A 15,123-nucleotide genomic window follows, 5' to 3' on the forward strand; every position below is an offset into this window, starting at 1 on the left:
CATTGACTCACAAATCAACTGGCTGAAGAAACAATTCTTTGTGCAAACAAATGTCTTCCATTGCTATCCACAGCTCGCTTACATGCCTCCAAATCGTTCAGTGGATTTTGATTTTACCAGGAGAGGTTTGCTGGTGTTCGACGCTGATCAAAATTCTCTTGCTAATGGAAACCTTTATATGACTTGCAACCAAAACAATCAGATGACTCCTCTAGTTCCAAAGCCTGGAGTTGATGAGTTTAATTTGGCAATCCAGAGGATGGCAAAGGTATGGCACAGCACCATTGGCAGACTAAATATATATTGCTCATCCCATTAAGTCCAAATGTTTCTGGTTTTAAAGTTTTACATTTGTACAGCAAAGCATGCAAGTGTAGTTTTTTTTTTGGGGGGTGCATTATAATTGTATAATGGTAAGTAATAGAAAACCCATGTTCTAAGTATTTTTTGAGCAGGTTATTGCCAAACCTTGAATTTGTGGCATTTTCTTCGATTCTTGCATGCATTCAATGTTCTTTTTGTAAAAACTCAGGAAGTGTGTAGTCATCATCATCATCATCAGCGCTTTTTTTCTAAAAAAATGTTTAGGGGTACTCTCATTTTGACTCAAGAAAATCACCATTTTATAGTTCAAATCGGGAAAAATAAATACAGTAAATTGACAAAATTACAAAGATTGACAAAATGTTTAGGGGTGTGCGTACCCCCAGGAAAAAAGCACTGATAATAATAATATTGATACCCCACCGATCTGGCTGGGTTTCCCCAGCCGCTCTGGGCAGCTTATCTAAAAACATAATAAAAGCATTAAAAACTCCTGATACAGGGCTGCCTTCAGATGTCTTCTAAAAGTTGTGTAATTCTTTATCTTCTTGAGATCTGAAGGGTGGGCAGTCCACAGGGAGGGCGCCACTACCGAGAAGGTCCTCTGCCTGGTTCCCTGTCACTTTGCTTCTTGCAGTGAGAGAACCAGCGGAAGACCCTCGATGGAGGACCTCAATGTCTGGGCTAGCTAAGCGATAGGGGTGGGGACTAGTTTAGTGGTTAATTCCACTATTCTATGTAATGTTTTTATTTTGTAATGACATCAAGTTGAAGCCATACATGAAATTTGGTTCTCAATAGGCTTTGCTTGTTTAGTAGGTTTTTTTTGAGGGGGGGATGTATTTTAAGATAAATGAATAGAATATTGTAAGTTAATTGCTTCTATTTTTCATTTATTAGGGCAGGCAAATAGAAAATATTGCAATAGAGAAGCCATTTAATGGAGGCCTTGGATTTAGTGTGGTTGCTCTTAAAAACCAAAGTCTTGGAGAACCCGGTATCTTTGTCAAGGAAGTTCAGCCAGGAAGCATAGCAGCCAGGTGAGATTCTTGTTTCATATTGTCAAAGCTCATAAAAATAACACGAATTGAATAAAGGGTATGACATTCTTCATGCTGTTCTTTAAAACCATTGTTCTTAAATACTATTGGCATTGCCAGGACCCTAGAGTTGCAAGACAGCCAAGAGCTGTCTTGTCAAATCTCCTTGTTGTAAGGCAGGACATCTTGCCCACCAGCCTGCCACAGATTAGTGGATGTGAACTGGACACCACAGTGCACTAGAAGCAGAGTACAGGGGAAGTATGGACAGCTGCCTGCCAAGTGTGGCTCTGTATAATGAAAGCAGATAAGCCAATACTGATAATAATGTTGAGCATTCATTTTAGACTTGAGCAGCCAAGGAGCCCCATCATGATTCCTGTGATTCAGAAGGTGGGCGCTGAGATATAGTGGTCACTTTAATGAATTTATGGACAAGTATGATACAAACTAGGGACAACTCATGCTTTTCTCACTATGCTGCACCAGCCAACCGCAATACTATTAGAGAAGGCAGTTCTGTATCCCCCCACATATCTGTGGGGGGTGTTTGTGTCCTTGAAAACCTGTTATGAAGATGCTGGCATGCTCTTTTCAAGCATTTTGTTTGCTTTATCCAAGGGATCAAAGATTAAAGGAGAATGACCAAATAATGGCCATTAATCACACCCTGTTGGATCAGAACATTTCCCATCAACAGGCCATTATATTGCTCCAGCAAGCCACAGGTTCCTTACATTTGATTGTGGCCAGGGAGCCAACCCAGAGAAGCAGTCGGACCTCAACCTCCTTAAGTGATGTTAATTCACTTGAAATGGTAAGTTACAGCTTTGCCAGAATTGAGTTTTGAATTATAAACGTCTTAAAACACATTGTACAGTGTTTACAATGCTCGACAAATTGCACTGGGGCATTTAACCCCGTATGATTAGTGTCTTTGTCTTCCACACAGATATAATGTAGATCAAACTAAATATGCAATAAAAAAACATATTCCTAGATGTATGTGTCAACTTGCAACTCTCTTGGAACAACCTTGCAACTTCAAATGGAGTTGTAAAAATAAAAAAATTGCTTTGTAGGAAGTAACTAGCTAGTAACCCATTGAGTTCAAATGCTATCTCCTGTGTTGTTCTATAAACCTTTTGTGTGCTGTGCATTCTTATTTTTTAATGTTTATTAAATTTCTATACCACCCTTCATCCAAAGATCATAGGACAGCTTACAATATAAAAACATAACCATACACACTATTGCAGCCCAAAAGTATCATGATAAACAGACTTTCATCTTCTGTCTCTTCCAGATCAATTGGGGCCATGTTGAGGAAGTAGAGCTGGTTAACGATGGCTCAGGATTGGGTTTCGGAATTGTAGGAGGAAAGTCAACTGGCGTAGTGGTGAGGACTGTTGTCCCTGGAGGTCTGGCAGATAAGGTAACTGGTTTGTACTCTGTCCTTCTTTAAAACAAAACATCCAATAGTTATCAGTTGGAATTTCAAAGCAAGCTAAGGTGTTGTATTTTAAAGAGTGGCAGGTGCTCGTGGTGGGTGATTGATGCAACCGGTTGGAGACCCCTTGCCTAGCTTAACCTGCACTTCCTTTCACTAGACACTGGAGAAAGATGGCAGAGTTATACTCATCTCTTTCCATTTCTACCTCACTCCTGCTGTTAGCAAAGTGAGTGGCAAGCACAATCCTAGCCGTGCTGCTCATTCCATTGTGGGGAGAGGACAGTAATTGGGCAGAAGTGCTGACTCCAGTCCGTGGCCTTTATTTCCACATGCCTATAATGATCAAAGGGAAGCGGGTGGCGCTGTGGGTAAAACCTCAGTGCCTAGGACTTGCCGATCGTATGGTCGGCTGTTCGAATCCCCGCGGCGGGGTGAGCTCCCGTCGTTCAGTCCCAGCTCCTGCCCACCTAGCAATTCAAAAGCACCCCTAAGTGCAAGTAGATAAATAGGTACCGCTTTATAGTGGGAAGGTAAACGGCGTTTCCGTGCGCTGCGCTGGTGCAGGCTCGCCAGAGCAGCTTCGTCACGCTGGCCACGTGACCCGGAAGTGTCTTCGGACGGTGCCGGCTCACGGCCTCTTAAGTGAGATGAGTGCATAACCCCAGAGTCAGTCATGACTGGCCCGTACGGGCAGGGGTACCTTTACCTTTACTTATAATGATCAAAGAAGACTGATATTATTCAAGACTCAAGAGTCAGTATCTATAAAAGCAAAACTAAAACTTGGGCAAGGATAACTAATTTTAAATGTTGACAGTGTCTGTGTTCCAAGTCAGATGAATGGTTTTTCAAGTATGCCACAGTAAGAAGGGGAATTTAGAAAACATGTGCACCATTTGGATCTAAAGATCAGTAATATGTTAACCATTAGACTTAAAGCATTGAAGAGCAGCAACACAAAGCTGTATTCATGCATTATGCCAAACTCAATTAATCACTACATGTACTAACAGCAGTGAGTTTGCTCCCATCCTCCCTATTTGTCTTCCTAACTATTATTATTAATATTAATTAAATTTCTATACCACCCTTCAAAGATAACAGGGTGGTTTACAATATAAATATAACTATCCCTCACCCTCTATTCACAGAGGTTTCCTAGCCAATCAGATTTTGATTCTATCAACCTAATTTGCAGCACACAACACAATAGTTTACTTAGAAACTGGAAGTTGGTTGGGATATTGCTGTGAATGTGTGCAGCCGAGGCTTACCAGTTGTTCAAAACTAAGTTTTGGTGTTGTTTGTGAATGCAGCAAGAAAGTCTATAAACGAATCATATTTGTTTTGGTGCCTAGGGAACTAATACAACTCTCCGGACTTTGCAAATCTGGAGCGTTCATGCTTGAGATTCCCAGAATAATAAGTATGAGTTCAAATAGGAATACTATTTAATTATGACATGAAAATTTCAGTAATTTTAGTGGCTTACAGAGTTCCCTGCATCTCCCATTTTTATCTTCACAACATCCCTGTGAGGTAGATCAGGCAAAAAATAGGATACAGGTCTCCCTGGCTCTAGTCCAGGGCAGTTGTTAGTGTTTCCACTTATAGCTTGATCATGCCAGGAAGATACCTACATGATCATAGAGTTGTGAATCTTCATGCAACAACCCAAGTTGCTTTACAGGCTGTGGGTTTTGGAGTCAGCTGACTGTGCGCTCTTGATAGGAATTGAGACCCTATTTTTTTTAGAAATTATGAACCTCTTGTGCTTCCATGTCCATCAGCTGGCACTAAAGGATGCTACACCTTTTGGGATTGGCGTTTCAATGCAACTTTGACTAAAACTTGCTGCCTCTAACCTTGTGGATACAAAGAGGGCTCTGTTTCATTTTATTAATATTAATGTACGGAAAAGAGACAGATTATAGGATGTGTTCCAATTCATAATATAAATGAAAGTTGGGAGACTTGAAGAGTTGAAATTTTAAAAGTTGGCTGTTCTGCCCCCGCTACAAAACTGTCTGTTATAATGAATGCTTTTCTCTTGTGCCTTTGGAACACCTGTTTTGCTGTAAGGAACAAAATGTTTTGGCATCCAAAAGCATATGTCATACTGTCTTAATTTGCAGCAGTCCTGAGTGACTAAGAATAGGGGTACAGTACAAAAAGGAGAGTAATTGTGTTAAATTTGGAAAGAAAAGGAGGAAGAGATAATGGCCACATCCACACGTAACGCTAAGCCAAACCCTGGCATCGGGTGAACATGTTGACTCCCAAGGAGAGGATTGCACTTTCTTTGCTCATTTGTGGACTTTTTACCTCAGCCAGCCAGCCAAGCCAAAGTTTGGCTTAGTGTGTCATCTGAACCAGTGTTTGTGGTTAAGGTCTCTCTTCCTTACCCATGATTTGCAGCCAAGGTTTGTCTTGTGGTTACGGAGGAGAGACCTGAGTAACAATCCCAGGTTCAGACAACATGCTAAGAAAAACTTTGGCTTAGCTGCTGTTCCATGCTGCGCTAAGAAGCCCCCAGAGAGGAACAAAGCAGGTGTGAGCTCCTTAGTGGAAGCCAGCACGGTCCCAGGAAGCCATACTGTGTCTTGCCTTGACATGAAAAAAGGCCACTGACTGGAAGAGCCAGCACTGATATTGAGACATTGTTTGCTTGCGGAGTTTACTTTGGCAAATAGCTGCTCACACAAACAATCTGTTCCACATGGGCAGGTAATAGCAGAGGACCAGCTCATGGGAGATCACACCAGCTACTTCTGTGACAAAAGAAATCTGATTCTTGCATGCATCCATCTTGTAGAAGTAACCACTCTATACTTGTCTGAGCCGCTCTTCTGGTGTTCTGGAGCTCATGTGTGGATGGTTGTTAGTCCATGTAAAGTCTGAAAAATGACATATCCACTAAATCTGAATTATGAACCTTTGCAGAAGCCAGAATGTTCACTTATGAGGGGAAAGCGTATCTGATTTTTTCTGTCAAATTCTCCATGCATGTCTGGCGGTTTATGGACTTGGGTTTGGTGCTTTGTCTTGAGACATTATCTGAAATGTTTTACTCGCAAAAAAATGATGGTTTAAGACTCACTCCTATAATTTATTTACTTTTCCCGAGAGTGATCTTGCTTGTAAATATAGTTTGGTGGAAAGTATGTAGAATTACTTAAAAATAAATGGTCTTGCAATGTGTGTGTGGCATTTAAGATACTTTTTTCTAGGAGCACTAAATCCAAACCCCTCCATTTGCTTTTCTGTTTAATAGACCAGTTTCTATAGGAAGTTGCAAAACTACAAATATTTTTCTGTAGTAGTTTCCTAATTCCCGCCCCCTTGCCCTTATGAAATAACCAAAGAAGTGGCTGATGGTGCAGTAGGTTTAAAAGAAATTTGATATTTAATATTTGACTTTTTCTTTTCAAAGTAGCATTTGGTGCTGCATTGTTTCATTTGATAGCATTTTGCACGGTCTGGAGGCATTTTGGGGGTGCGGGATATGCAGTTATAGTTTGGCAGTGCCTAATTATACTTTAGTTGCAAATCTTAAAACTATGCAAAAGTAAAGCCTTGTTTGCTACTCAAAGGATGGCAGACTCAGAACTGGTGACCACATCTTGGAAATTGGTGGGACAAACGTGCAAGGAATGAGTAGCGAACAAGTGGCTCAAGTGTTACGAAACTGTGGGAACCGTGTCAAGATGGTTGTTGCAAGAGACCCCACGTGTGAAGTAACAGTGACACCGCCGACCCCTGTAGCCCAGCCTGTTGGTATGCTGTCTCCTTTTCATGACAGGCGATTTGGAATGGTGAGTATCTTTGCAGTTCTTCCACGAGTTGCATTCTGCAAATACATGATTAAAAACTCTGTATAGATCACAAGATTTCAAGGCTATAATTGCCTCCCTCAAGGTGCATCTCAGCAAATGTTCCAAAAATAGTCACTACCACCTCCACCATCACTCACCTTCACTGTAGAAATCCACAGACTCTCTTGCTAGATTGTTTACTACTTCCCTATAGCTGAGCTCCCTTCATTTTCTAGAGCTGTTCCTTCTGCCTCAACTGGACATGATTTGTTTGAAGTGGATGCCCTTGTTAGGGAAGGCCTTCCCCTGAGAGGCTCACCTAGCCCTGATAACTGCTGTTTTATATTTGTTGGGCAAAATCCTTATTCTCTCAGGTTTAATTTTCTTTAAAGTATTGTTAGATTCCCTTTTATTTAATAGCCTCATCTTTTGTTGTTAATCTTATAAACCTATTTGTGATAACCAAATTATGCGGGATAATCTGTTCTACCTGAATAGCTCATTATACTTGTGACCTATGTATATATAGGTGTATATACAGTGGTGCCTCGCAAGACGAAATTAATTCGTTCCGCAAGTTTTTTCTTCTTGGGAGTTTTTCGTTTTGCGATGCACGGTTTCCCATAGGAATGCATTGAAAATCAATTAATGCGTTCCTATGGAAACCGCCTTCAGACCAGGTCCGGGGACAGTCTGTCCCCCAACCTCTTCTGAAGGCTGGGGGGGGGGACAAGGGCTTTTTCCCCCACCCACAGCATTTTAAAAAACCCCGGGACAGCGGAGGACTTCTCCGCTGTCCGGGGCGATCTTAAAATGCTGGCGGGCGGCATTTTAAAATCGCCCGGGACAGCGGAGGACTTCTCCGCTGTCCGGGGTGATGTAAAAGCCCCTGGGAAGGCAGGCAGGGGGGACAAAGACTTTTGCCCCCCGCCCGCCTTCAGAAGAGGTCCTGGACCTCTTCTGAAGGCGGGCGGGGGGCGAAAGTCTTTGTCCCCCCCGCCTGCCTTCAAAAGCCGTCCGGGACAGCGGAGAAACGCGCTGCCTTTCTCCGCTCTCCCGGGAAGGCAGGCAGGGGGGAGAAAGACTTTCGCCCCCCGCCCACCTTCAGAAGAGGTCCAGGACCTCTTCTGAAGGCGGGCGGGGGCGAAAGTCTTTGCTCCCCCCCGCCTGCCTTCAAAAGCCGTCCGCGATAGCGGGAAGCGCTTCCCTGCTATCCCGGACTGCTTTTAAAATGCTGGCGGTGGGGAGCAAAGCCTTTCGGCCCCCGCCGGCCTTCCTGGACCTCTTCTGAAGGCCGGAGGGGGGGAAAGGCTTTGCTCCCCACCACCAGCATTTAAAAGAGGTCCCCGGAGATTTCCCTATGGGCTTTCTTCTTGCGAAGCAAGCCCATAGGGAAATTCGTCTTGCGAAGCGCCTCCAAAACAGAAAACCCTTTCGTCTTGCGGGTTTTCCGTCTTGCGAGGCATTCGTCTTGCGAGGTACCACTGTATAAATATACATGGGGGGGGGAAATCTGACCCTTCTTACATATTTGGTTTATAGCCTATCTAAAGGTTTGGGAAAGTTAAGAAAATGTTAAAAATCAGACTACTTAATTAAATTCATCTAACCCCATGGTTCCCAATGTGGGGCACATGCCCCACAGGGGGGCAATTTGATTCTTAAGGGGGGGCAATTCGAGAATGAGTTATTAACAGTGAATGGCCTTTTAGGCTTCCTCCATGTGGATTGGAGTTCCCTTTTTGAATAATGAGAATTATATGTCACAGGAAGGGGGCATCAGGATTTTAGAGATGCTTAGGTGGGCATGGCCAAAAAAAGGTTGGGAACCACTGATCTAACCCCTATTGACAGTCCCCCAACAGAGCTGTTTAACCTCACCTACCAAAAACAATGCAAAAGACGGTATTCAGACTTTAGGAGTAGATCCAAACTTAATCATAATGCTTAGAGAGTAGACCCATTAAAAGAAATGGGACCTAAGTTACTCATGACTGATGTAGGACTGGCGTCCCATTGATTTCAGTGGGTCTAATCTAAGCACGATAAAGTCTGGATCCAGCCCTTCATTTAGAAATTTATCCAAAAGGAGGCTTGGCACTTGACACCGCCCTCTGTTTTAAGTTCCAGGGGTAATGTAATGATGTGCTAGAGTCCTTGTAGCCTACACTAATACATTTGCTGCTAAAAATGCATCTTACAAATATGGTTTTAACAAATCTTTAATTTTTGTCACATTAAAGTGTTTTGTTTAAACAAAAGCCCTTCTCAGTTTTGAGTAATTAAAATAAACTAATGCTACTCAAAGTATGCAGGAGGTCTTGAAATGTAAGCAAAGCTGTGTTCGTATTCCATCTGTTGCTACTGTGCTTTTTAGGCGTGGAATATTTTCAGAGATCTCTCTCCTGCCCTGTGGTGTGGTTTTTTAACTGCTGCTGCTTCTGTTCCTTCTCAACTACTACAGTGAGATATTTGGGGACATGGCTCTTAGAAACATGGGTTTGTATTGTGGGCCCTGCTGCCCCACAGTTAGACAGAATGAGATAGCAGGCCACTGCTTTGGGGAGACATGAAAGGGACAGCAAATTGCTATGTAATTGTCCGTTCATTATTATGACAATTTTTACTGTCAGGGATGGGGAAAGCTGCATGTGGGGTTTTCTGCCTCAGGTGCCAAAATAGATTTGCTGGTTGGCCTTGGGTACTATGAACATGCCTCCTGGCTAGGGAAGAAGCATTTGCGGCTCCATTTAGGGCTGTAAAATACTGGTATATTGGGGGTGGCCCTGGCTGAGGTGATTTCAGTTTTTGTACTCTGATTCCAAATGCATTTTAAGTCTAATGATGCCTCTGGAGAATAATGAAACATTATTCAGATGAAAGGAGAGAAGCTGTAATCTCGGCCCCAGTGCCATTCTTCTGACTTAATCACCTTAACCTCAAGGAACTCCGTGGTGGACCCAAATCAGTTGCTTGCTAGAGATGGAGTTTGTTGAGACTCACTGCAGCCTCTTCATGCAATATGATTGCTTTCCGGCGTGGACTGAGACGTTCAAGGGAGCCAGGGTGAGGCAGCTGGTTTGGGATGTCATGTCAGGCAGCAAATTTGTACGCCATCCAGTTTATTGCATTTTTACTGCCAGGGGAGGAGGAAGAGGCATCAATAACGTCTTGACTTTGTGCCCATGCTGCTGTAGCCTTGAGATAGTCTTCTGGATCAACACGATGGACGTTTCCTAGTACCAGGACCTTACATATATGATTAGTTAGTGCAATTCAATATCTTCTATCACTTTGTTCTAAGCTGTTAGTGGCAGTGTGGCCTTGTGGTTGATTATTTTCTTCCATCTTTGCCCTCACTTCATCTTGGACATATCACATTCTTGCTTATCCATTAAATTAAATCATATTGTCCCATATATGTATGTAACCACTCTTTTACAGCTATTTTCACCTTTTGTATCCTACTTTGGACAAACTCATGTGCCTTTCTAAGGTGGCAAAATGCCTTACTGCATTCGCCACCTCAATTTCACGTTGGGGAATTGCATATTTGAAATTATTCCTGTGTGAAAAGCAAATGTCAGAATTTATCATGGCTCCTGAGCTAAGTCCCACTCCTTTGACAACCTGCTGCAGCCACTGATAGGAGCAACAGGAACACTTTAGAAGAATTTGTTTCAGTACTGAAGCTATGAAAGTAACAAACCTCATGTGGACTGAGATTGCAAAAGCATATTGCCCTTGGATCCTGGGACCGAAGAAGCATCCAGTTGGGAGATGAGTTATGGGAATTCATGGCAGAAGCTGGAGAAGTGCTTAATACAGATGTTTATAATCTGAAACTTCAAACTTCAAAACATGCTTCTATTTCCTAGGAAAATGAAATTCATGAAGTTCAGTTGACTAAGAAGGATGGACAGAGTCTTGGTATAACAATTGTTGGCTATTCAGGAGTTTCTGATACAGGTGAGTTATATGACGTTTTCTCTTTTGCTACAGAAACCCCACAAAATGGACTCTTTGCTGGAATCTGTAAAATTTCAATGCACTCTAAATGCAGAATTAACAAGTAACAGTGTTCTTTTTCTTTTCTTTAAGCAGAATCTTCAGGGATTTTTGTTAAAAACATAATACCTGACAGTGCTGCGGAACACAGCGGTCAAATAAAAGTCCATGACAGAATTATTGCTGTAAGTTTAAGTCTTATTTTTGCAGGCTGTAGAATCATACTTTGCAAAACATTACTGGTGTAAGATCTGAGAATGTTAGGCATAAAATAATCTGTTCCAGATTATTTGCTGTCTGAGAATCCCCTTCACATGCCATCCATCAAATGCGAGTGACTTTTCCCTTATGTAAAGCTTCCCTGCCAGCAAAGTACATTCAAGACCTATGTAGTCTGTACTGTCCACATGACTGCATCAGTCACATGCAGCTCCCTCCCACCACTCCCTGGTGGCTGCAGCTGCATACAAATGGCATGACCACTGACCGCAAGTTCACCTCTGCAGAAAATGCAATGTGTGTGATAGTATAGGATAATGGCTTGGATCCTCGCGTTCCTTCTGTGAAAGGAACAGAACTCATATTTATAGAAAGGTACCTTTTTTTTGCCTCCCCCTTTCCACTGCCGTTTCTTGACAGTCTAATCTGGGGGTTGAAGGACTCTGGGAAATGCTATAGAGTATGGTGTAGAGGAATGCAGATAGATGGGAAGCTGACAGATGTCAACTTTTCCCTTGCCTGTGTACAGTGGTACCTCAGGTTAAGTACTTAATTCATTCCGGAGGTCCGTTCTTAACCTGAAACTGTTCTTAACCTGAAGCACCACTTTAGCTAATGGGGCCTCCTGCTGCCGCTGCGCTGCCGCAGCACGATTTCTGTTTTCATCCTGAAGCAAAGTTCTTAACCCGAGGTACTATTTCTAGGTTAGTGGAGTCTGTAACCTGAAGCGCATGTAACCCGAAGCGTATGTAACCCGAGGTACCACTGTACTTTTATTTAAAAAATCCAGAACTCTTAGTTGCAAGGATCCCATATAATCTGAGAATGTATTCACTCATGCACACAGTCTCGCAACTGACCAATTTGTGTTGTGTTGTGTTATGTTGTGAACTCCCCTGTGATGAAGGGTGGTAAATTTAATAAATAAGCAAATAAATTGCTTTTTCGTGTCTGGGTTGATAGGGAGCCCTGTTGAGCTTAAGTCATGTTATTTAATGTGAGCAATCAGGCTCATCTTCGGATTTTAGAAATGCCCTGTAATTAGCCTTAAAACTGGTGTTATCATTCAAGCAACTTGCTTTCTGACATGGATTTCCATTTAGAAACCAATTGTATGTGTCATACATGTCTATGTATTAGGTCGATGGGGTCAACATTCAGAATTATACCAACCAAGAGGTGGTGGAGGCATTGCGAAATACAGGCCCGATTGTACACCTGGCGTTGCTTCGAAAGAAACCGGTGTTTCCTGCTTTCTCTTCAGAAAAAGGCTTAGGCAGAGGTAAAGCTCTTCTTTAACTATACCTAATGTTCTTCTAAGCCAATGCAAATCCCTTGGCATTTATTTCACTGAACACCTTGGCATTTTTGTACTGGTGGTACAGTCTTATTTATTTACATGACTGGTCATTCCTGCAGAACCAGTTCATCCTGGTCATGTTCTTCCACTCTTCTGAGTACATTCTTAAAGGTTTTATGTGGGACTTCACTTGAGGGTAACCACGGTTACTACAGATTGAAGCAGTAACTCAGATCATATTATGCCAGTTTATACACACACACAACTTTATCTTTTCATAACAAACAAACAAACAAACAAACAAACAAGAAAAAAGAAACATCAATAGCAACCCCTTTGTGCTTGGAGGTAGTGGTAGGCTGGATGTGGGCCAATAACCTGAAACTGAATCCTGAAAAGAAAGGGGTGTTCTGTGTCCCAAGTTCTTGTGTCCAGGAGGTGTGGAGGCAGCCTGCCTTTGAAGGAGCCAAGTTTGCAGCTTGGGAGATGCTCATGGATTCAGCTCAGGTGCCCTCAGGGGCTAGGAGTATTTAAAGCCCTAAACAACTCGGGGCCCTACAAACCTGAAAGTCTCATTCTCTACAGAGCCCCTCGGGTGCTAAGATTGGCTGTGTGGTGGGGCCCTCTTAGTATTTGCTCTGCCCTCAGAAGTGGTGGTGGTTCAGGAGAAGGCATTCTGTGTGGCGGAACTTGTTCCCCACAAAGGTTAATCTGGTAGCTTTATTGTATAACTTCCGGCAAATGCTGAAGACACAACTCTTTACCTTGTCTTTTGACACTGGAAGTTTTGGGGTTTTTAGGAGCTACCTTTTGTGATTATAAGCTATTTTAAACTGTTTTAATAGTGTGTTTTAACATTGTAACTTGCTCTGGTACCTTGGAGTGAAGGGTAGGTAATAAACAACAAAAGCAACATACTCCAGTACTGAGAACATCATTGGTAATCTGTTAGTTTTGGGGCCTTTCAGAAATTAACACATAAACAACAGAGCTCTCAAAATGCTATAATGTGGTCCATCTAACTATATTTACTGTGCTAAATATAAGGTACTGATTACTGTGGAACCATTTATCTTCCTACAACAATGTTATTTTTTTCTTTTCAATCATAAGCTTTCTAATAATTTCTAATAAATTCTGGAATAAATAATTTCTAATAAATTCTGGAATAAATTCTACTCTTTTAAGAACTTCTTGGGGTGAACAAGCCCATTTCTTTACTATTTTGGTAGGTAGAGTAGAGAGAGCTTGCTATCTAAAAGGTTATATAAGTACACTTCTTGCATACGATCCTTGGATTACACAATTGACTGGAAACTTTTGGAACAGTTGCAGTGCAGCCAAATATGCCAACCTTATCCTTGGCTGGTGTCGTGGAGACTGAGACTACCGTAGATAGTGATAACGAGGAACTTCTAAAGCAAAAAGACAACTCTGAAAAAGAGAGGAAGCAAAAACGACATGCAGTTGGTAAGTGATATATCTTTGGAGGAGACTGTTGCTACACTAACCTTCTGTTTGCCAACCATATCATATATGGTCTTTAAGTAGTAGTAGGACAAATGAGTGTCAATAGAGGGGGATATTGAGCAATTAATTTTAGTAGCAGCCTAATTTGGCCTAATAACAGCAGGATATTTTTTGTTGTTGCACATTAAAAACTGGGTCTATTGTTTTTGAGGCTTTGTATCTGTACAGGAGACGCATTATGCTGCAGTTATAGAATTGCTGGAACCCTTGTTTTCTGCTGCAGCTGACAAGTTGTGATGACTTCGTCAGTTTTCACCATATTGGGGCATTCACAGGCTAATTGGAATGATTTTAAAAGAAAATAAGTGGTCTGTGGCATGCGATTCTACATCTGTAGGCTTGTCATTTCGTAAAATTTTATTTTATTACAGAAAGGTAAAAACCATTTAGGATACAGGAATGTAAAAGTGTTTTCACACTGGTAAATATATTCACTTACCTTTCGTGCTTGAGAGCTAAAAGCAGTCATTTAATTTCAAACATGGTTGATACTAAAACACTGTCTATAAAAGTTCACCCTGGAGCAGAATTTAATGGCCAAATTAAATTCCAAAAATAGGTGCTTATATTGGAAATGCTGACAGGCACTTAATTATAATAGCACTAAACTAAAACGCCCCTAATTTAATGCCCTGTCTAAACTCTAGAAACGCCTTTCAAACTTAATGTAAAAAGTGTGTTTTATAAAATGTCTTTTTTCTCTAGGTCTGATTGTGCTAAGCTTTAATTCAAATTCCTGAATAGATTTAAACAGTGGTGTGCCCTAACAGCTACAATGATGTTGGTACAGTCAGTGAAATATAATTTAATATGATGTTTGCATGAAACCCTTTATTGGGTTCTAGCCGAGTACCTGAGCATCAGTATGATGCATTGGTTAGAATGATAGAATTGTAGATTGGGAGAGACCCCAAGGATCATCTAGTCCAGCCCCCTGCAATGCAGGAATCCTGCCCACAGCTGTCCCTGGATGGGCTTGAACCACCAACCTTCTGGTTAACAGTCAGATGCACTGACCCATTGTGCCACAGACTGCACTTTGCCTCTGATCCTGTAGGTCTAAAATCCCTTTGAAGCCATCCAATTGGTGGCAATTACTACACCCTGTGGGATCAAATTTCAAAGTTTAAGTATGTGCTGTGTGAAGAAATACTTCAATTTGTCTGTCCTGAATCTTCCACCGTTCAGCTTCTCTGAATGACCCCAAGATCTGGTCCAGAAAAGTTATCTGATCCCATAGTGGACTGCACCATTATTTCAGAGCATCTGGTTGGGGAGTCTTGACAGGTGTTCCAATGGTTTAACTCCTGTCTGGCCATATTCAGTATGTGGTTGAAAGAAACGCTAGTTCATCTCCATGTGCATTGACTTACGGTGTCATAAGGCTTGGTGTTACAGACAATGCTTTATTAAGAGCTACATGAAGCCACATAA

The 15,123-nt window shown here is 41.9% G+C and overlaps 1 protein-coding gene across 6 annotated transcripts in view; it reads left to right on the plus strand.

Annotated features, from left to right (window-relative positions):
* PATJ (PATJ crumbs cell polarity complex component) overlaps window positions 1–15,123 on the plus strand; it is a 153,613-nt gene that overhangs the window by 3,723 nt on the left and 134,767 nt on the right. For 5 of the 6 annotated variants that reach the window (XM_081193631.1, XM_081193630.1, XM_081193629.1 and 2 more), the window contains exons 4-12: window positions 74–268; window positions 1,225–1,364; window positions 1,986–2,181; window positions 2,671–2,799; window positions 6,411–6,632; window positions 10,511–10,601; window positions 10,734–10,825; window positions 12,000–12,141; window positions 13,489–13,629. In XM_081193631.1, the coding sequence (XP_081049757.1) occupies window positions 74–268; window positions 1,225–1,364; window positions 1,986–2,181; window positions 2,671–2,799; window positions 6,411–6,632; window positions 10,511–10,601; window positions 10,734–10,825; window positions 12,000–12,141; window positions 13,489–13,629 (1,348 nt within the window). The remainder of the gene's footprint in view (window positions 1–73; window positions 269–1,224; window positions 1,365–1,985; window positions 2,182–2,670; window positions 2,800–6,410; window positions 6,633–10,510; window positions 10,602–10,733; window positions 10,826–11,999; window positions 12,142–13,488; window positions 13,630–15,123) is intronic. The other variant, XM_081193627.1, reaches the window with a different exon arrangement.

Source organism: Podarcis bocagei (assembly GCF_964188305.1).
Source record: "Podarcis bocagei genome assembly, chromosome: 5".
NCBI classification, from domain to species: domain Eukaryota; kingdom Metazoa; phylum Chordata; class Lepidosauria; order Squamata; family Lacertidae; genus Podarcis; species Podarcis bocagei.